This window comes from Hakea prostrata, chromosome 5 (genome assembly GCF_041222555.1).
Source record: "Hakea prostrata isolate BN-2017 chromosome 5, UWA_Hpros_2, whole genome shotgun sequence".
In the NCBI taxonomy this organism is placed as follows: domain Eukaryota; kingdom Viridiplantae; phylum Streptophyta; class Magnoliopsida; order Proteales; family Proteaceae; genus Hakea; species Hakea prostrata.
The window spans coordinates 38,339,484-38,361,035 of record NC_142604.1 but is presented as its reverse complement, the minus strand read 5'-3'; the positions used below and the strand labels follow the sequence as shown (position 1 = coordinate 38,361,035).

At 38.3% G+C, this 21,552-nt stretch overlaps 1 protein-coding gene across 1 annotated transcript; it reads left to right on the top strand.

Annotated features, from left to right (window-relative positions):
• Positions 1 to 19,381: 19,381 nt before the first annotated feature.
• LOC149015923 (flavonol 7-O-beta-glucosyltransferase UGT74F1-like) lies at positions 19,382 to 21,328 on the top strand. The gene is made up of 2 exons (XM_089155850.1): positions 19,382 to 20,107; positions 20,420 to 21,328. Exons 1-2 carry the CDS (start codon positions 19,454 to 19,456, stop codon positions 21,140 to 21,142), a joined length of 1,377 nt encoding a protein of 458 aa, XP_089011976.1. The 5' UTR covers positions 19,382 to 19,453; the 3' UTR covers positions 21,143 to 21,328.
• The last annotated feature ends 224 nt before the right edge of the window (positions 21,329 to 21,552 follow it).

Below are 21,552 nucleotides of genomic sequence, written 5' to 3'. Positions count from 1 at the left end.
CAGTCCTCATCTGATCACGAAACTATATTTTCGTACTTCAGCACATCAAACAATCTATCTTCTTGTATATGTGAATGACATTGTCCTAATTGGATCTAGTTCTTCCGACTTTAATTCTGCTATTACAGCCATTGGAAAGGAATTTGTCATCAAAGATCTTGGTGACTTAAACTACTTTTTATGGGTTGAGGTCACTCACTCATCTCATGATTTACATCTCTACCAGTCAAAATATTCTTCAGATCTTTTGCAAAGGACCAATATGCATTAAGTCGAATCAGTAGCAACCCCAACCTCCATCACCAAAGCAACCTCTGAGGAACCTCCCCTCTATGATGATCCCTCCCAATATAGAAGTATAGTGGGTGCCCTTTAGTATTGACTCTCACACGCCCTAATATAGCATTGTTGTCAATAGGGTTTGTCAATACATGCATCACCCTACAATTGATGATCTACATGTGGCTACTGTGTCTACTTAGGCCCTAACTTGATCTCTTGGGAGTTCCAAGAAACAACCCATTGTGGTTTGCTCTTCTACAGAATTTGAGTACAAAGGGGTTGCTAATGCTACCGCTAAGTTGATATGGTTACATCAGCTACTTACCATGCATGAATCAAACACATCAAGATTCACTATCATTTTGTTTGAGAACAAATCACCACAAAAAATCTTACAATCAGATTCGTTCCAATAGGAGACCAAATCGCAGACATTCTCACCAAAGGCTTATCTGCTCCGAGATTCAAATTTTCAAAACCCAAGCTCATTGTCTATTCCCAACCAATGACCTTGTAGGGGAGTGTAAAGGCTAAGCCTCTGAATTCAACTTCAAATTCAAATTCAAATCCATTGTAACTAACTCTATCCTTGATTGATCTAATCTCCAACCGATCAAGAAGAGTTTGAATTATAGTTAAAATGTCAACAAGTTGTAGAGTTTGATTGTAAACAAGTTGTAATTCAAATTCCAGTATTCAAATTGTAATTCAAATAATATTAACATACATCTCACACTCACTAATGTGAGTGTGGAAGAGTTCTCTCTCAAAGGAAACTCTAACTAGTTTGACTAATATATTGGGTAACTCAAGGGATGACATTAATTTTAATTGGTAACTCAAGAGGTGCTGCTGAAAATTTCCCTTATTGTTTAGCATAGGATTCCTTTGAGTTTGGATCCTCTACCCCGACAAGTAGAAGATTGTGCTTCCCTCACACCCCTTCCCCATATTTTTAAGAGAGGGGCCCACCTTTGCTCACTTATAGTTCACTTTATTAATGCTCAAAGGTTGGTTTCCCTCATAAATATGTGGTGGGGGTGATGTGAGGGAAGCACAATCCTTTGCCCATCGATCCCAACTTGCTTCTTTTGAGGCTCAAAATTCTACTATGCTAGTTATATTTTTTAACTTGGGTTAAAAAAATTACAAAAAAAAATTGCATTTTATTGATTGAGATGATGAGTGTGCGTTTATTTATCTTTCAAGTTTAATAAGAGATCAACCAGACAGCCTCTGAATGGAATGGCAATGAATTTTGGTGGAAGAATAACAAGCGGAAAGGTATGAATTCGGTGAGATGGAAGAAAATGTGCATGAGTAAACATCAAAGTGGAATGGATTTAGGGACTTTCACGTCTTTTAACCAAGCTCTTGTGGCACGCCAATTTTGGAGACTATTCAAGCTACCAGTTAGTGTGTGGAGCCGACTTTTGAAAGGGAAATATTTCCCAACTTGCTCTTCGCTAGTGGCAGAGAAATTAAGAAACACACCATGGGGTTGAAAATCCAAACAAATTCTTGATGATTTAGGCAGGTGGATATCTAGTGTAAGAAAGACGGAATTAGAAGATGCCAATGAGCAAGGTAAGAGCCTTTTATCTGATGATTTAACTTATATCAGTGTTAGGGACCAACCGGAAGTGCAAATCGCCCAAGTACTGAAAAATATTAGGGGCAGCTACTTGGGGCGGTTGATTGGTACTGTACGGGCAGAATTACCTCTGTAGCCTTCGGCACCCTATTCCTTCCTAAACCTAACTTCACATTATTTTAATGTTGAAGACTGCTGTGAACTGAGCAAAGTCAAAAAGCAAGTGATTGAAGAAGGAAGACCACTTTCCGCAGAGAATCTCCCGAAGTTTCTTTGATTTACTCTCTTATTCTATATTTTTCTTCCCTTTAGAGATTGTGTTTTCTTATAAAATCTCTACTAGAAGAGAATTGGTTTGAGATATTTCTTGTTCATCAGTGATCCCGATTAAATCGCACCAAGAGAAAGGATTTAATGTACATTTTAACTGTGATATGAACCATCGTCATCGGTGCTTTCTACAGTTTCCTTAGTTGTTGTTCTTCATAAGTAGGATGTCAAGATGCATGGTTAGGAATCCTAAACTTTCATATAAAGAGATGATTGGATGTCGTTCACATAATGGTTGGAATCATCTCTTAAAGCATGAAATGTTATTGATTTTCAAATGGTTTTTATTTTTTTTTTTTTTATTTTTTATGAGAACAAGCTGAAGACTAAATTCTAATTACAAGGTAGATAATGCCGGAACAGTCTGACAACAGACAGGCCTCCTATTAAAAACTATATATATTAGTTGAGAAAGGATTTTCGTGGCAGACAAAGTTTAGTTTCTTTTGGTACAAAGATAAATTTTCCGCCTTTTTTTCTCTCCTAGTTCACAGAGAAACTTGCTTATATAGGCTATGAAGTTGAAGACAAATTTCAGATATTGAAATTGTTTTATTTATTTATTTATTTACCAAAGAAAAAAAATTTCCTTTTACTGGGTTAAACAGATTGTAGGTTGAGTTTATTTATAAAACTTTCTGGAGGTGACATACATAACTAGGTTTGTTTGGATCAATGAAACCCTGTGGTTGAACCATGTAAACCTCTTCAAATAATTCACCATTTAAAAATACATTTTGAACATCCAATTAGAGAAGAGTCCATCATTGGGCAATTGATAGCGATAGAATCAAGCGTATGCTAGTTGGTTTGACAACGACACTATAAGTGTCAAAATAATCAATTCTTTCATGTTTATGAGATCCCTTGGCGACCAAATGAGCCTTATATCATGAAACGGAGCCATCACTGTTTCATTTGATTCTGTAAACCCATTGATTTCCAACCAAATACATGTGGGGTTGATGAGGAACTAGACTCCAAGTACCATTACATTAGAGAGCATCAAATTTGTTGCTCATAGCAAGCCTCAATTTGGTGTCTTTATTGGAAGTGGTATATGAGGTGGGTTTTGTGAAATCCGGCCCAAACCTAGCCTGGACACCCTATTTGTTTTGGGATAAAGAAAGAATTGTTTAATGTTAGACCTTGAAGTCGGACCTTGATTTCAATGTTGTTATCCTTGAAAGCCTTAGGAGGCCATGTCCGACCTTTTCCTTAGGGTAGATCCTGTGAAATCCGGGCCTTATCCTTACCCTAACCCGGCCCGGAATTTGTATTGTCTGTAGATCCAATGACCCGAAGTGGTGGGAGAAGTCTTTGTGGGACCTCTATATGGAAGACATGGTGTTTGACCCGAAACCCATGGATTTTGTTGATGGTGCTCCATACTTGGAAGCATTGTCAGTGTGCTGTGAGAATATGTAAGCGAAGAAGGTGAGCTTAGTTGGTGGACCTAATGAACTCTCATGCCCAATCTGAAGGTATTCCCCGAAACTAGACTTCTTGAGTAAACTATAGGAGAAAACCCCATGCAATTTGACCTCGTATAGCCCTCCAAGTCCACACCTTAAGTTGCTGAACTATTCTGAAAAATTCTGCTGAAACATGTTTGGGTGTGGGTCGATACCATCGACCCAATGTATCGACCAACACATGCTGGCCCTAGATTTAAAGATTTTCTAGAATATTCTTCACTCTATTTAATCATTCCTCGTGGTTGGAGCCCTATTCCAATGATTGCAACTCCTGAGAACATGGAAGAGCCTCTCAAGAACACCTCCTTGGTAAGGGTGAAGCATCTTCCCCATTAATCATTGCCAACTACTCACTTCCACTCTCTTGCTCTACTCTCAAGGTATGGCTCTCTCTCCTAGTCTCTTTCTCACTCATCTTTACTCTCATTTCTGATGTTGGGACCATGGCCAAGGTGCTGCAACCTTGCAAACACCTTGCCATGAGTCTTCTTTACCTCATACATTAATGTTTTCAACCATCTTGCTATGTTCCACTTACCTCTTGATCAATTAATATACATTTCCATGATTTGTTGCTTACCAACTTACTTTCTTTACCAAAACTGAGATGAAGCCTATGATTAACCTAATCTATACCTTTCATATGATTTCAATATTGCTCCTAAGTTATTCCCTACCTAATCCACTATGTTTTCCCCCAATTTGCATTAAGAAATAGCCAATGCCATGATTAACAACTCTTGAACTTGATATGCCAATTTGGGGATTTTTAATTTGACCATTGGATGATGTTAATTCTTTGATAATTAGTGTCTCTATATTGTGTTTAAGCTGCTCCCCAAGCTTTCCCAACTTGCTGTCCAAGACCCTTTGGGTTGATACAGTGGGTCAATACCATCGACCCAAGGTATCGACCAACAAGGTTGCTGTCAGCAACTTTTGCGCAATTTTGATCCATTCGATCTCCGATTGTTTTGATTTCTTCTCTAATCCTTCATGTATGTTTGTTTAGGGCTTTAAGACTATAATTGGACCATTCTCTTATGACTTCGGATCATCTTCTTCACAATTTGAGGTAAGGACGGTTATTGCCATATAACATAGACTGTATGACTTTTACACTATTGTTGGTAACTTAGTTGACTTAACTTATTAGTTGATTTTAGATATCATATGACTACTGTAGTTACCTTATGATAGTAGCACCATGCTTAATTACTTGGTTTATCATGTTTACTTATTCTTGTCATTTATTTATACACTGTATTATGAGATGTTATGACATGTTTTCAATATGATAATGTATTGTTGATATGTAATGGATGGAAATAAGCATGTGATTGCTTAGGTATGATTTGGGATTGGGGAGTGCCCTACTAGTACTTCTGTATGGGATGTTCTCCGAAGATGCCCATCGACGCTTTTCCGAATTATTGGATGACATACATAGGGCTTGTCAAGATGTATGGCTAGGATGTCCCTGTCGTATCAGACCCAAATTGGAAGGGCATTGAGACTGAACGACCCGTGGTAGTAGTGTGGATTTGTGGGCACTCAAGACCGATAACCATCCCGTGAGAGGACATAAATCGCATTGCGGATACCCGAAAGGGGCCATTTATTGGTAGGGTTGCAAATGGCTAGACTTGGGCTCACGAGTGCTCAAGACCGGTAACCAACCCGTGAGAGGACGTGAGAGCTTCCCGTTTACTATTTGTGGATGACCAATAGGGTTGATGAGTCCGTAATCTGGGATTACGTTGACTCTAGTGTGAAGGATACCGAAAAGGATCGTCGGGGGCGAGGATTGGAAGTATTTGGATCTAAGGTGATACGACTGAGTAGATGACTTGCATTGGTCTAGGCTTTACCGTTACATGCGCCAATACTTATACCAAATGGTGATGTGAGAGAGCGGTGACCAAATCCCCTACCATGGTTTGAGAGGACTTTACCTAATTACCCTGGCAGACCCAAGATATCTTGTATGATTGAGGGGGATGTGACAGATGGTATCAGAGCCCAAGTTTTTGGACGATCGTAACAATAGAACACAATAATGAAAGCATCCTTGAGTCATAGATCCAAAAGTGACTCAAACTTTCTTAGAAGTAATAATAGAAAACTTGGATTAGAATCTTGACGAAATGGAGCATAATACATCTTGGTTGAATAATACACAATAATTAAAGTTTATGACTTGTACTTGGGTTGTGGTCATGGTTAGAGTTAAGTTGTCAGTTCTATGTATTGTGTATGTGTGTTGAGTCGTGAGTTGGGTCTTGAGTTGAAAGTTGTCGTCATGAGTCGTCCTTGTTAGTGAGTCTCAGTTGTGAGTCGGGTTGTCATCGTATGTTGTCATGAGTCCGAGTCGTGTGTCGTCGTATGAGTTTGAGTCGGGTGTTGTCATTGGGAGTAATGGTCATGAACGGTCGTCATGAGTTATAAGTCATAACTAAACATTAACAATTACTAAAGCAACAAAAGAAAATGCATAATGTACAATAACACAAGTAAAACAAACTAAATTTCATTAATCACATAAGAGATCTTTACAAGTCTGAGAGGAAATATATCTGTGAAAGCATAAAAGGAAGCTCCTAGCACTATCTATCTAGGTGATCGACTCCGGTGATCTTTCTAATCCCTCCTAGATCTGAACTCCTTCTCCAGTCGTGCAAATTTCTCTCCCGATGTAATACATATAAGAACTCTATCCTCTTTGGTCGAGCCTTTATCCTCTCAAGTGTGAAAGAAATCAATGACTAATGAGAAGCTACACTTGGAGCCTCAGAAGTCGTATGTGTTGGACCTCCAATCTCACTGAAGCGTGGTGTAGGAATCTCCTTGTGTCTCTCATTCTTACCTCGATCCTCATCTCTATGATCCTCCCCTCCCTGATCATCAATATCATCCTCATCCCGAGTTGGAACTCCATCATGATCATCATCATCTCCATGCTCACCCTCATCACCATCGTCGCCATCATTCTTTATGCCATCAGCCTTGGCAATATCACCCTCATCCTCTGACCTAGCTGCGTCGCGAAGCCTCTGTGATGTCTGTGCCAGCCGAATTCCACCAGCGAGAATCTCGTATCGTATGAAACATCCAAAATTTTGGGTTAGTACCCTGGTAGTAGAGTTGATCGCCTTGCCTCCAACCGTAGACTCGATGTCAATCCTAGTGCTATCTGTTTAGGAAATTGTTCTTGAGAATCGAGCTAATCTCTCATAGCTTGAGACCACTCTCCAGTCATGTCAATTGATCTTCTAAAATGCATATGTATGTCTCTATCCTCTCTTGTGTGGAAGTCATTGCTGACATCTGAGAAACTACACCCGATGCCTCGAAAATCAATGTGATGGACCTCCAACCTCAACTGTTGAGCTAGAATAGTTTCTTCCTCATCTTCTTGAACCTCCTGATCCTCCTCCTCATCATCTTCATCTTGAATCTGAACCTCAATTGGAGTCTGGACCGTTGCCTCCTTACCATTGTATTACCTTTGCTTGTGGCGTAGGAATTGTACTCTGATCCTCATCCCTACCTCTCCTAACCCTTAAGTGTTTTCTTCGTGGTGGTTTGATGGGAACTTGAAGGGACAAGTTGAGTTTTGCATTGCATGAGTAAAGGGAGTTAAGCAATGCAATAGTTGGCAAAGAAGGGTATTTTGGTAAATTTTCAAAATTTTTTGTTTTTGATGGAAAGTGCGAGTTGGGCATGTTAGCATGTGTACAAGAGTGGTTTAACATGCTAAGAAGGTTTATTTGGAGAAGATCCATCGAAACCCTGGGATTTTCTGAAAATTTTAGCAAGGATGAAAGTTGTAGAAGAACCCTCCTATAGAACTACTAGCCGTAGAACGTGTCCTTGACCTCTATCAGCCCTCCTATCTCCTCTAGGCATAGTGAACCTGTCGAGTCAAGAGAAGATTGCATTTGGATGAGTTCTTGTGTTGGTTTGAATGGAAGAGTGGCATTTTTGTATTTTTTTGAAAAACGTCGATTTTGTCAAAATTGCGGTTCGAACATTCTAGCATGTGCATAAGACTTGGATAAACATGCTGGGATGGTTTGTTTGAAGAAAATCTATCAATTTTGTGGTGTGGACATGAAAATTCAGCAACTTTAAAAGAAGGAATCCTCTTTTGGGCAAGGTCTTGTGATTTTTGGAAAGTCGGATTTTGACCAAACGAAGTGTGTGAGCACCTTCCCCATGTTGAAACAGTCATGTAGAAATTGGTTTTGGTGTCAAAATTCCTTTTGGTTTGAAAATGGGACAAGTGTTTGTGAAGTTGGGATTTTGGTAAAGTGAATAGTGAAATCGGTGCAAAGTGTGGGAAATCTTTTTGGTTGAAGATTGGCATTGTGTGGAAATTGGTTGGAGCATGTTTCTAAACACCCCTAAACATGTTTCTAACCAATAACAGCAAGCATTTCTCAATTTTGAAGAAAATCATGTTGTTGGTAATGAAATTGAAAAGAAAGAAAGGTAAGAATGAAGAGTACATTGTGTTGTTGGCTTGAATAGTTGGTGTGAAGTTGTTGAAGCCTCTTGAAGTCTTGGAACCTTAGGAACCCTAGAGAACCTTTTCCCCTGAACCAAACTCGAAGTTAGAAGTGTTTGAAGTGTGATTGAAATGGAGAAAGTGGTCCCTTTTAGGCTATTTTGCAAGCAAGGCAAAATTTGTTGTTTTCGGCAATTTTGTGAAAGAGTTGATTTTGATGCATTGTTTGGACTTTAATGACCTATGCAGCTGATTTAAGTGTGGTTGACTTGTTGGAAGTGTGATGTTTATGGAAGACCTTTGAAACCCTTGAACCTTTCGAGAAGCCTAGAAAACTTTTCTTCAAGTTCGTTATTCGTAGCTTTTGTTCCTATCTTCACTCGATTTGTCACCTATGCATCTCTTGCATTCTTAACATCAGCATTTGTTTTGAGTTCCTATCAGCTATTTAAGAAGTCAACCAGGAGTCCAGTGTTCTTTACCTATTAAATCTATTTTCATTGTACTTTCCGTTCCCTTGGTAAAGGTTCGGTGGAACAATCACACCTCTGAAAATGTTTCCTCATCTTATTGGAAGTCCAAGTATGCTTTCAATTTCGACGACGAAATTTCTTTTAAGGGGGGGGGGAGATTGTGAAATCCCACCAAATCCTAACCTTTCTGTTGTGCCAAATGCATACCTACCATATACTGTTCGATTTATTCTCTGTCGACTGTCGTATGAGTTGCCTAGTTTTGTTTGGTAGAAGTTTACCCCGAAGTTGATATTTTCTCCCTTCTATTTCTTCTTGTGCCTTCTATTCCTTTTGATAGGAGGGTGATCTTAAGTCATTCCCATGACTGATCCTTCTATCCTTGTTGTTCTAGAGCGAATCTCCATACACTCTATAACCTTGTGATTTCTCCACATGATGATTTTGAAGGGAAATCTAGTATGACCTTCATGATTTGTTAACCCTTCTGATTGCTCCTGATTGCTCCTGATTTCAAAGCATGTTAGATTTACTCCTCTGTTTTTATTACAAAAGACTTATTGTTAATTGTTTCCCGTAGATTTTGAGAGAATGAAGTCAAGATAAAAGCGAAGTACCACCATCTCCTTAGAAACCTAGTACTCTCCCAATTTCGAGGACGAAATTATTTTAAGGGGGGGTTTTGTGAAATCCGGCCAAAACCTAGGTAGGACACCCTATTTGTTTTGGGATAAAGAAAGACTTGTTTAATGTTAGACCTTGAAGTCGGACCTTGATTTCAATGTTGTTTATCCTTGAAAGCCTTAGGAGGCCAAGTCCAACCTTTTCCTTAGGGTAGATCCTGTGAAATCCGGCCTTATCCTTCCCTTGACCCGGCCTGGAATTTGTATTGTTTTTAGATCCAATGACCCGAAGTGGTGGGAGAAGTCCTTGTGGGCCCTCTATATGGAAGACATGGTGTTTGACCCGAAACCCATGGATTTTGTTGATGGTGCTCCATACTTGGAAGCATTGTCAATGTGCTATGAAAATCTGCGCAGAGAAGAAGGTGAGCTTAGTTGGTGGACCTAATGAACTCCCGTGCCCAATCCAAAGGTATTCCCCAAAACTAGACTTCTTGAGTGAACTATAGGAGAAAACCCAATGCAATTTGACCTTGTATAGCCCTCCAAATCCACACCTTAAGTTGTTGAACTATTCTGAAAAATTCTGATGAAACATGTTTGGGTCAATACATACTGTAGGTCGATACCATCGACCCAATGTATCGACCAACACATGCTGGCCCTAGATTTAAAGATTTTTTGGAATATTCTTCACTCTATTTAGTCAATCCTCATGGTTGGAGCCCTATTCCAATGATTGCAACTCTTGAGAACGTGGAAGTGCCTCTCAAGAACACCTCCTTGGTAATGGTTAAGCATCTTCCCCATTAATCATTGCCAACTACTCACTTCCACTCTCTTGCTCTACTCTCAAGGTATGACTCTCCTAGTCTTTTTCTTACTCATCTTTACTCTCATTTCTGATGTTGGGACCATGGCCAAGGTGCTGCAACCTTGCAAACACCTTGCCATGAGTCTTCTTTACCTCATACATTAATGTTTTCAACCATCTTGCTATGTTCCACTTACCTCTTGATCAATTAATATACATTTCCATGGTTTGTTGCTTACCAACTTACTTTCTTTACCAAAACTGAGATGAAGCCTATGATTAACCTAATCTATACCTTGCATATGATTTCAATATTGCTCCTAAGTTATTCCCTACCTAATCCACTATGTTTTCCCCCAATTTGCATTAAGAAATAGCTAATGCCATGATTAACAACTCTTGAATTTGATATGCCAATTTGGGGATTTCTAATTTGAACATTGGATGATGTTAATTCTTTGATAATTAGTGTCTCTATATTGTGTTTAAGCTGCTCCCCAAGTTTCATTTCGATCCGAGACCCAAAAGACCAACTTTGAGCCAAAAACCCAACTTGCTGTCCGAGACCCTTTGGGTTGATACAGTGGGTCGAAGGTATCTTCAAACAAGGTTGCTGTCAGCAACTTTTGCGCAGTTTTGATCCATTCGATCTCCAATTGTTTTGATTTCATTTCTAATCCTTCATGTATGTTTGTTTAGGGCTTTAAGACTATAATTGGACCAATCTCTTATGACTTCGGATCATCTTCTTCACAATTTGAGGTAAGGACGATTATTGCCATATAACATAGACTGTATGACTTTTACACTATTGTTGGTAACTTAGTAGACTTAACTTATTAGTTGACTTATAGACATCATATGACTATTGTAGTTACCTTATGACAGTAGCACCATACTTAATTACTTGGTTTATCATGTTTACTTATTCTTGTCATTTATTTATACACTGTATTATGAGATGTTATGACATGTTTTCAATATGATAATGTATTTTTGATATGTAATGGATGGAAATAAGCATGTGATTGCTTAGGTATGATTTGGGATTGGGGAGTGCCCTACTGATACTTCTGTCCTTGGACATCGGAGGGAATAGTATGGGATGTTCTCCGAAGATGCCCATCGACGCTTTTCCAATTATTGGATGACATACATAGGGCTTGTCTAGATGTATGGCTAGGATGTCCCTGTCGTATCAAACTCGAATCGGAAGGGCATTGAGACCGAAAGACCCATGGTAGTACTGTGGATTTGTGGGCGCTCAAGACCGGTAACCATCCCGTGAGAGGACATAAATCACATTGCGGATACCCGAAAGGGGCCATTTATTGGTAGGGTTACAAATGGCTAGACTTGGGCTCACGGGCGCTCAAGACCGGTAACCAACCTGTGAGAGGACGTGAGAGCTTCCCGTTTACTATTTGCGGATGACCAATAGGGTTGATGAGTTCGTAATTTGGGATTACGCTGACTCTAGTGTGAAGGATACAGGAAAGGATCGCCGAGGGCGAGGAATGGATGTATCTGGATCTGAGTTGATACGACTAAGTAGTTGACTTGCATTGAGTTAGGCTTTACCATGACATGCGTCAATACTTATACCAAATGGTGATGTGAGAGAGCAATGACCAAATCCCCTACCATGGTTTGAGAGGACTTTACCTAATTACCTTGGCAGACCCAAGATATTTTGTATGATTGAGGGGGAGTGGCAGACGACCTAAAGAAGTATGGTGCTATGACTTAAAGCATGGCTACCATAGAGACTAGCATACATAGAGTTAGAATCATAATTGCATCATGTGTTTCATATCATCTTGCATCATGCTATGCTATGTATCATGTATCTATGTTATTGTGGAATAACCTGCCTTGCTGAGTTCTTTTGAACTCACTCCTTTTTGCAACATCTTTTGTTAGACTTTCTGCAGGGTACTACTACTGTTGACTATGATGGTCAACACTATGAAGACTAAGTTGGTGACTCATACCACTTTGGCTATGGTGACTACATCTTTGAAGGCTATCAGTTCAAGACTCATATTTGTCTAGAGTAGATCGGGCTTGGCTTAGTTTCTTATGATTATGTTATTGAGGAGACATTGTATAAGTTAGAAGAAACTATAACTTAGTTGCTTACCTTTTTATTTCCCTTCTTTGGAGATCTGGTTGTAATCTTTACCTTATTTCGATCTACCTTCCGCACACGTTTGTAGAGTATATTTCCGCTATACTCTATAGTTGTCTTTTGATTTGGTACTTGTTATTCCACACTTTGATGTTCTTTGTGATCTTTCTGTGATCATTTCTTAACTTTTACTATTAGATTACTTGAATACCATAATTTGTTCTTGCTTTTGATTATATTATTGTGCTAAGTGGATATGATCGTTCCTAAACTGGATCTGTTAGGTGGTGGATCACTCCCGAGTAACCCAAATAGGGTACCCCCTCGGTGGATTTTGGGCGGGATGTGACAGGTTTGGTTTCAGAATTATCAGCAAGAGAGGTGGCTAGGAGGTGCAATTTAGAGATGGGTTTGGGATGACCCCTTTTGGATTGGGTTTGCACATGGTAAGGTTGAGGTTGAGTTGGTTGGTATTGTGCAAGTGGGTTATGGGCTAGGGTTTTTGGGGCGGTGAGAGGTTGAGATAGAATTTCAGAAATTTCAAAGTTTGAATTTGAATTTGAATTTGAAAAGAGATTATCAACTATAACTATGGTGGGGGTGGAGTGAGAGCAGAAGGGTGGTTGGGAGGTTGAGTTGCAAAGGAAACTGGGTTTCATAAAGAACTATGTGTCTAGAGATGTAGGATCGGCCAAGAGTTGGAACATAACATACATACCCTTTTTGTGAGTTGTTGTATTCAAGAAAAATTCATTGCCTGAAGCAATATTGTAACTTGTTTTTGTTATAAAGCCGTAACAAAGGAAAACATGCACATCCGAAGATTATGAGAAATGAAAGATCTGGATCTTTGTGATATAACACCTGAAATAGAGATTTATTCCCAAGTATCGGTGTTGGCATTCTGTTAATTAAGAAGACGGCCATTTCAAAGGCGGTTGGCCAAAAAATAAGGGGGACTAAAGCACGAGCCATAAGAATGAGGTTTGTTTCTACTAAATATCTATGCTTCCATTCCGCTCTCCCATTCTGTTCAGAAGTGTGGGGGGGGGGGGGCATGAGTACTGATGAGATATACCACTCTCTTTTTTTAAAAAAAAATTATCAAAATATTCATATTCCTTGGCACCATCAGATTGTAAAACTTGAATCTTGGAATTAAAGACTTTGGATACATAATAATAGAACTGTTTGAATACTGAAATTGCATTAAAACGATGTACAAGTGGAAAGAGCCATGTAAATCTATTGTAATTATCCAAGAAAGAAATATAATAATTATAACCTTGTGTAGATGATGATGGAGAGGGCCCCAAAATATCAAAGAGCAATAACTTGAATGGAGATACATCCCTTGAATTATTCAACTTAAAAGGTAATTCATGTGATTTTCCCATCTGGCATGGGACACACAAAAATAGTGAAGTAGATGAAGGTTGGTGCAGGCCAGAATTGCGAAAGTGAGAGTCCAAAGTTCTCTTCGATGGATGCCCTAATTGGTCATGCCACACTTCTTGAGACACATGTTCGTTGAGATGAATGGAGGGAGATGCGGATGGTGGATGGAAGCGACAAAGGTTAGCTTCAATTGATCCTTGAAGTAGAACAATCCCCATTTTGAGATCCTTCACAAAGCAAGAACTTGGATGAAATCCACATAAACATCATTATCACATGTAAATTTCCTCACTAAGAGCAAATTTTTAGTAATAGAAGGAACATGTAGCACTTGAGGCAGAATTACCTCTGTAGCCCTCGGCACCCTATTCCTTCCTAAACCTAACCACAACATTTTAATGTTCTACCCAACCCTAATTTTAAAACTGAATTTAACTTTGACTTAATTGATGGTTTATGGTAAACAAGGTGGCTAATGCAACTTGTTGTTGACATGAAATTGGGTTGAACTAGACCAATTTCCCAAATTCATGTTCAACCTTTAAAGTGTCTAGCTCAACCCAATTTCATGTCAACAACAAGTTGCATTAGCCACCTTGTTTACCATAAATCATCAATTAAGTCAAAGTTAAAAGTCAGTTTTAAAACTAGGGTTGGGTAGAACTAGATTAGATTGTGCCAAGGCTTCAACCATGATCTAGCCCGACTTTGACCTAGGGTTTGCATTTATACCCTAACTCATGCTTATGGTTGAAAAAACCAACCCTATTTGGGTTCAAGGTGGACCAAGTAGATTTCGGTCTTGAGAGCAAAATCAGGAGCAGAGCCAGGATTCAACACTGGGGAGCATAATGACATTTCTATCCATTGCCTTTACCCTTAAATTTTTTTCCAATATGGGAGAGGGCCAAGTGTTGATATTTCATGCTGGATGAGGGCTGAAAGATCAAAACATTCACCAAAAAACTAGGGTTGTAAACAAATCAGATTAGGCTTGGATACACCAGTATCTAAATCCAAATCCGATTAGTAAAACCGTTGTCCATATCCTAATCCAAATCTAGTGGAAATTTAAAGAATGCATCCGAATTCGAATCCAAAATTTTGCCGGATAGCTGATAATAATCCAATCCTATTATTGATTGGTGATTGTAATTTTTTTATTTTTTATTTTTGATTACCAATTACCTGTTTTTTAATCCAACTATTAGCCTTTTTTAAGTGAAAAGAATGTTTAATACTTTACTCTAACTGGATAATTTTCGATTTCTGATTATCCGGTTTCCGAATATGATATTCATCCATTTTTAGATAAAAAAATGTTGAATACTTTACTATATCCGAATAAATTTTTATCTGGATATTATTTGATCTGATAAGCAATTATCCGAATCTGAATTTGGTTGCTTATCGGACAAATACAAATATATTTCGATAAGAACAATTTCAGGATATGGATATCCTTAAATGAATACGAATGCAAATTTGGAGGCGGATTTCGGTTATCCATTTATGGATTAAAAAAATAAAAAATAAAAACCCAAATTTGGCTGCTTATAAAAAATTTTAAAAAAAAAGGGGGAGTCACCCAAGTGAAGCTCTACCTTTAAGCGAAATTTATACCCCTAGGCCTAAACCTTGCTCTTTAGCTCCTTTACATGGATTTATATCATTTGTCATTAATGGGGCATCCTTAGACCTCCTTTGCACGTGACCTAAACCCCTTAAATGACATTATTCGGACTTTTCACTGACTATAGGCCAGCTTCTACATCTGTTATAATACATTTGTTCCTTCTTTGGACCTTCCTAGTTTTGCCTCACAGTGATCTGACAGTATCGATCATGATATGTCTTTTTCCAGGAAACAACAATCTTGTGATTACTTATTTAACCATTGTTATACTCTCAACCATTGCATGAACATGATCAATACTATAGGGTTTTTTTTTTTTTTTTTTTTTTTTGGTTTTGTTTGGAGTTGACGAGTTGATATTATGGGGGTGGGGGATATTACTAACATATATGTGCCGCCGGATGGGTGCAAACCCAAGACCTTCCTATGGGAGTTTGGGTTGTTAACCGCTCAACTTAGGGCTGCAACTGGGCTGGACTAGGCCAGGCTTTCACAATCTCAAGCCCAACCCTATATGTTCTAATCTGAGCCCATTCCCACCCTAACCCTAGTTCAAGGCCAAGGATTATTGTCCCTGGCCCTAAGCCCTACAGGGCCAAGCTAAACCCATTCTTGCCCTAATTGGCCTTAATTGGGTCAGGTCGGGATGGGTTGGCCCTAATTGGCCCTGACCTTGACCCTAACCTTGACCCTGATTGGCCCTAATTGGCCTTGTCCCTAGCCCTGATTGGCCTTGTCCCTAGTCCTAATTGGCCCTGACCCTGATTAGCCTTGTCCCTGGCCCCGATTGATCCTATCTTGGCCCTAACCTTAATTGGTCCTATCCTTGGACCTAAAATATCAAATGTAAATTCATTAAAATAATAATAAAATAAATAATAATAATAATAAAAATAAAAGTATCTGATGAGCACATTTATGTGTGAAATCTTAGGGCATCAAGCATGCATTTTATACACTTAGAGTGGAGTTACCTTGGGTTTTATGTAGTGTTTGCAGATTTTAAGACTTTTCAAGATTTAAGCAAATATTTGGAGTTTTAGGCTTGAATCATGCTATTTTACACATCAAGAAGTCCATTCAAATTCTCAAATGCGAAAATGGGCCTGATCTGGAGCATGATGGGCTAGAGATGTGTGATTATTGGCCAACTCCGAAATATTTAAGAGATAAAGAAGGCAAATTTGATCTATGGCTGCGATTTTAAATCAAATCTATAGAGATATTATTGAGAGAGTCCAAATGGAAAAGAGTCCTTGCATACCTCAATATCTTATCTCCTATCTTGGATTTAATTAAAGAAAGAAAATGAGGAAAAAGAATTGTATTCAGAAAGAAAAAGAGGAAAAATCCCGTTTTTGAATGCCTCTGTCCAGTTTCGATAAAACCCTTCATCGAACGGTCATCCGATGTCCGATCGTGCTGATTTTTGGAGGAGAGCTTCATGACTACTTAAACCTCAAATCCAACGGTGGAATTAGGCATCTGATCTCTCTAAATCAGCGCGATTAGTACGTCAAAACCCTAATTGGCTAAGTCAGATAGAAACCCTGAGTTTTATTCAAATTCAGCCATGCTTCATATCTCATGTAAACTCTATAAAAGGAGAGAATACTCCATCAAAGAAAAACGTGTTCTAGAGCTTAGTAGAAGCATTCTTTCTTCTCTCTTCAGTTTATTTAGGCTTTCTCTTGTTTTCTTTGCTTGCATTTGTGAGATTTAAATTTCTAGATTCAATGTTTAGGTTTAATTTTTTTATGTCATGCAATTCAAATTTAAGTTTCAAGTTTTTAGATTCGTTTTTCTCTAGGTCTAGCAATTGCAGATTTAGATCATTCTAGATCTAGATCTGATTGTTAGGGTTGGTTAAGATTCGAATCATTTGTTCAATTCGCAAGTAAGTAACATTCTTTATTAATCTTCTCTCCTCCCTCCATTCCCGCTTCTATCTACCCCTACATATTCTTAATTTAGGATTTACTTTCAGCATTATTTATTGTTCTCCCTTCCACTGGATCCTTGATCGAAAATGCCTACAGTCGTGCCTCTCTTTGGTTAATGCTTCATTTTCCTTTTATTGCTTTGTTTATTGCTTTGTTATTTACTTTCTGTTATTTACTTTCTGCCTATTCATTCATCATCTCGGACCACATAACCGGAGCAAGCCTACAGGTGTGCCTCTACTTCTGGTGATGGGTGGTGTTGCATCTACATTTTAGCTATGAACTAAATTTTACTGCTTTTAACATACTAATTGGTTTTACTTTTTTTTCCTTTTTATTTTTATTGTTTGCATTTTTTTTCCTATCTTTTATTTATGCATTGATTGTGTTTAATTTATTTTTCGTTTCAATTCGATTGCATTAGATTTATAGATTAGGATCGTTTAGTTTAGTTAATTAGTTAACAAAAATTGAATCATTCCACTCTCGCATTATTATTAAGAAGTTGAATTCTAAGTGGTATATCTCCTTGACATCGACCCGTTAGCTACACGATATCGTGCGCTTAGCGGTTACTTTTAAAATTTCAAAAATAGTATCATAAGTAAACTAAAAATAAAATTCATAGAAATATAAGATGATTCAAGCTCATAAAAAATGATAAAATAGTCAATAAGTTGATAGTGTTGCTTTAAACATAAATAAATTCATACTCCATAATTCTATATTGATATCTGAAAGTCTCTCATTGCTTTAATGATGGAAATTGAAAACCTCTCCCATTACTTTGGTGATGGAAATTGAAAACCCCTCCCATTGATATCCTTATTCAAAAAAATATTAAAATCATATTCAAAACTTTGTTAACAAGTAAATCAACGATAATTTAGTATTGATATTTTTTTCGTAGTTAAAGAAAATTATATTTTAGTTACAAAAATAGCTATCTATCCTTAATAAGTTTTTTTTTTCCTAAAATATCACATTGGAGGCAAAATAAAGATGTCAATATTCATGATGAGAAGTTGGGGTGTATAATTGTTAGATATTAATTCTCTATATATTAGCTTTTATTATTTATGATATATTATCTCGCCTTAGTCCAAAAAAAAAAATCCATGATTTTTTGGAACTATAAATGACTTAGTTCGAAAAATAAAAATTATCTTAAAAATAATATAAAAAGTGAACTCATAGTCTAATATGATCAAAATGACTTAAGGTCAAAGTCGAGACTTATAGTTATATCAATGTTAATGTGAAGATTAGGGTAAAAATCTAATACAAGATCAGGGTCAAATTAACATTAAAACTAGAGCCAAAATTAGGGTCAAGAATCGGGCCAAAATCGGTGAATGCAGATTGGTAATAAAGATATAATTTATTTTTATTAAGTTTTTACAAAAAATGATCATAATTTTAAAATTTGACACGTGTCAAATATTCACCCATGTGGATTATAATTAATTCCTCACGGCCAAAATCATGAGCTTAGATCAAGGCCAAGATTTGGGCCAGAATCAGGGTCAGAATCAGGGCAAAATATGGGCCAAAATCAGGGCCAAGATCAGAGCCAAGATCAGAGTCGAGATGAGGGTCGAAATCAGGGTCAAAATTAGGGCCAAAATTAGGGCTAGAATCAGAGCCAAGATTAAGGCCAAAATCAAGGATGGGCCGGGATGGGCTGGGCAGGCCAGAGAGTAATCCCAAGCTCGCCCTTGACCCTAGTTTAGGGCCAGAATATTTTGGCCCTAACCCGCCTTTAGGGCTAAAATCTTTAGCCCAAGCCCTATTTGAGCTCAGGGCGAGCTTAGGGCGGGTCAAGGCCGCCAAGGCCAAACTTGCACCCCTAGCTCAACTATCCAACCATTGGCGAATATAGTCTTTTTCATTCACACAATCACACTTCAACAACTTTGGCGATGCTTTTTAACCTAATGCTAAAGGGTACCACATCAGCCCCCACTGAAAATCTGAATGCATGAAACGATTCAATGCATGACATCAAATGTATGACTTTTTAATGGAAAATAATCACATAAGTTAAAATATTAAATGTGGTTACATTTACATTAAAATAAGTAATGTCACTGTTTGTTTCTATCCCTCAATTTTTTTTTTCTATTTATGAATGTGTTTGGATTAGTAATTTTCAGTTCTGCACCCACATGACCTTGAGCTCTCTGTGTAGAGAGACAAGCAGAGAAAGAAAGAGAGTGAGCGGGAGAGGGAGGGCAGGCAATGGAGAAGCAAAAGCAAGCTCACACAGGCCATGTGTTAGTGCTTCCATACCCAAGCCAAGGCCACATAAACCCAGCCCTCCAGTTCTCCAAACGTTTAGTCTCAAAAAGTCTGAAAGCCACACTTGCAGTAACCATTTTCATCTCCAAATCCATGAAATTCAAAACCAGTTCAGTTGGTATTGAAACCATATCAGATGGCTTTGATGATGGTGGAGTTAAAGAAGCTGAGAGCATACAAACCTATCTCTCATGTCTAAGAGAAAGGGGTTTACAAACCTTAACTGAGCTCTTAAAGAAACAGACTGAATCGGGTCGTCCTTTCAGTTGCCTTGTTTATGATCCATTCTTGCCATGGGCTTTAGATGTAGCCAAAGATTTTGGTTTGGTTACGGCAGCATTCTTCACTCAGTCTTGTGCTGTTGACAGCATATACTACCATTTGCAAAAGGGACTTCTCACCTTCCCACCACCAGGCTTGAGTGGTACTGTTTCAGTTCCTGGGCTACCACCACTTGAACCACTAGACCTGCCATCTTTTGTTTATGTAGTAGGATCTTATCCTGCTTACATGGAGCTAGTTTTGAATCAATTCTCCAACATAGATAAAGCAGATTGGGTTCTTGTGAATTCCTTCGACAGTTTGGAGGTTGAGGTGAGCATAGAAATTTTTATACTTGTTTCGTTTTACTTGAACTGATTTGCCTCCGAGCAGGAGTTCTTGATGATCCAAGTATAGACTTAGTTTTTGCTGTTAATTAACTGTCATACCTTTGGATTGTCAAAGCCCTTTCTTTGATGTCCATTCATCTCATCCCTCCTCTTACTTTGGCTGTTCTGTCCTCCCTGCTTTTTTGTGTATCCTTCATTATACATTTTTTTTCCTCTTAAGTTATGGTTTCCTAACTTATTTTGTTGCTTATAAGTTTGATCTATTCTTGAACAAGAGGTCTTCTTTTATGTTTAGGTGGTTGAAAGCATTGCGAAAATATTGCGGTGGCGGACAATTGGACCAACTTTACCATCCATGTACCTGGAGAAGGGGATGGAAGATGACAAAGACTATGATCTAGATCTCTTCAATCCTTGTACTGATTTGTGTATGAACTGGTTAAATAATAGGCAAGATGGAACGGTTGTCTATGTGTCGTTTGGGAGCATGGGTGAGATTGGAGTTGAGCAAATGGAAGAACTAGCTTTGGGTCTAAGGAAGAGCAACTGCTACGTCTTGTGGGTAGTGAAGCCATCAGAAAGAGGCAAGCTCAGTTGCGAGTTTATAGATGAAGCATCAAAGAAGTGCTTGGTGATTTCATGGTGCCCTCAATTACGTGTGCTAGCTCACAAGGCAGTAGGATGCTTTATTACACATTGTGGATGGAATTCTACTCTAGAAGGATTAAGCTTAGGAGTTCCAATGGTTGCACTACCACAGTGGTCAGATCAACCTCTGAATGCCAAGTATATTGAGGATATCTGGGGAGTAGGGATTAGAGCTCGAGCAGATGACAAAGGGATTGTAAGAAAAGAAGAGATAGAGTCCTGCATTAGGGAAGTTATGGAGGGATCAAGAGGGGAAGTGATTAAAAAGTATGCCCTAAAATGGAAGAATTTGGCTAAAGAAGCAATGGACAAAGGTGGAAGTTCATCCAATAATATTGATGAGTTTATAGCTCTATTAGTCTCCACCTAATTAATATGTTTTACATTTGTTTTGCCAGAAGCCATATGAGCTAAACTGGTTAATAGGATTTTTTATATTTTATCTTCTCCGCATAGACCATTGACTTCTCTTTACTCAGGAATTGTTCTCATGTTCTTTACTAGCATATGAGTAAGAAACCACAATGTTCAGCTATATAAATATCATAGTTATCACTTACACACAAGGAGGGGCTTTGCTTGGGTGCAGACCTGCAGCCAACGGCTGGATGGGCAGCCGTACACCCATCCAACATCTGAGCTATTGAATTAAATGGACATCATCCAGAACCATCTCAGAACTAGCTACTCATGGTTCTTGCAATACCCAAGATAAAAGCATCTGTTTGTTCCCCCACAAGCGCATATTTCTTTGGCTTATTTGCAAATAGAAAAGCTTGC

Bases quoted from the DNA above. Each gene is read 5' to 3' on its own strand.
- LOC149015923 (XM_089155850.1), top strand. From the start codon at position 19,454: ATGGAGAAGCAAAAGCAAGCTCACACAGGCCATGTGTTAGTGCTTCCA. The intron at 20,108-20,419 runs GTGAGCATAGAA...TTTTATGTTTAG, and splicing joins TCGACAGTTTGGAGGTTGAG to GTGGTTGAAAGCATTGCGAA.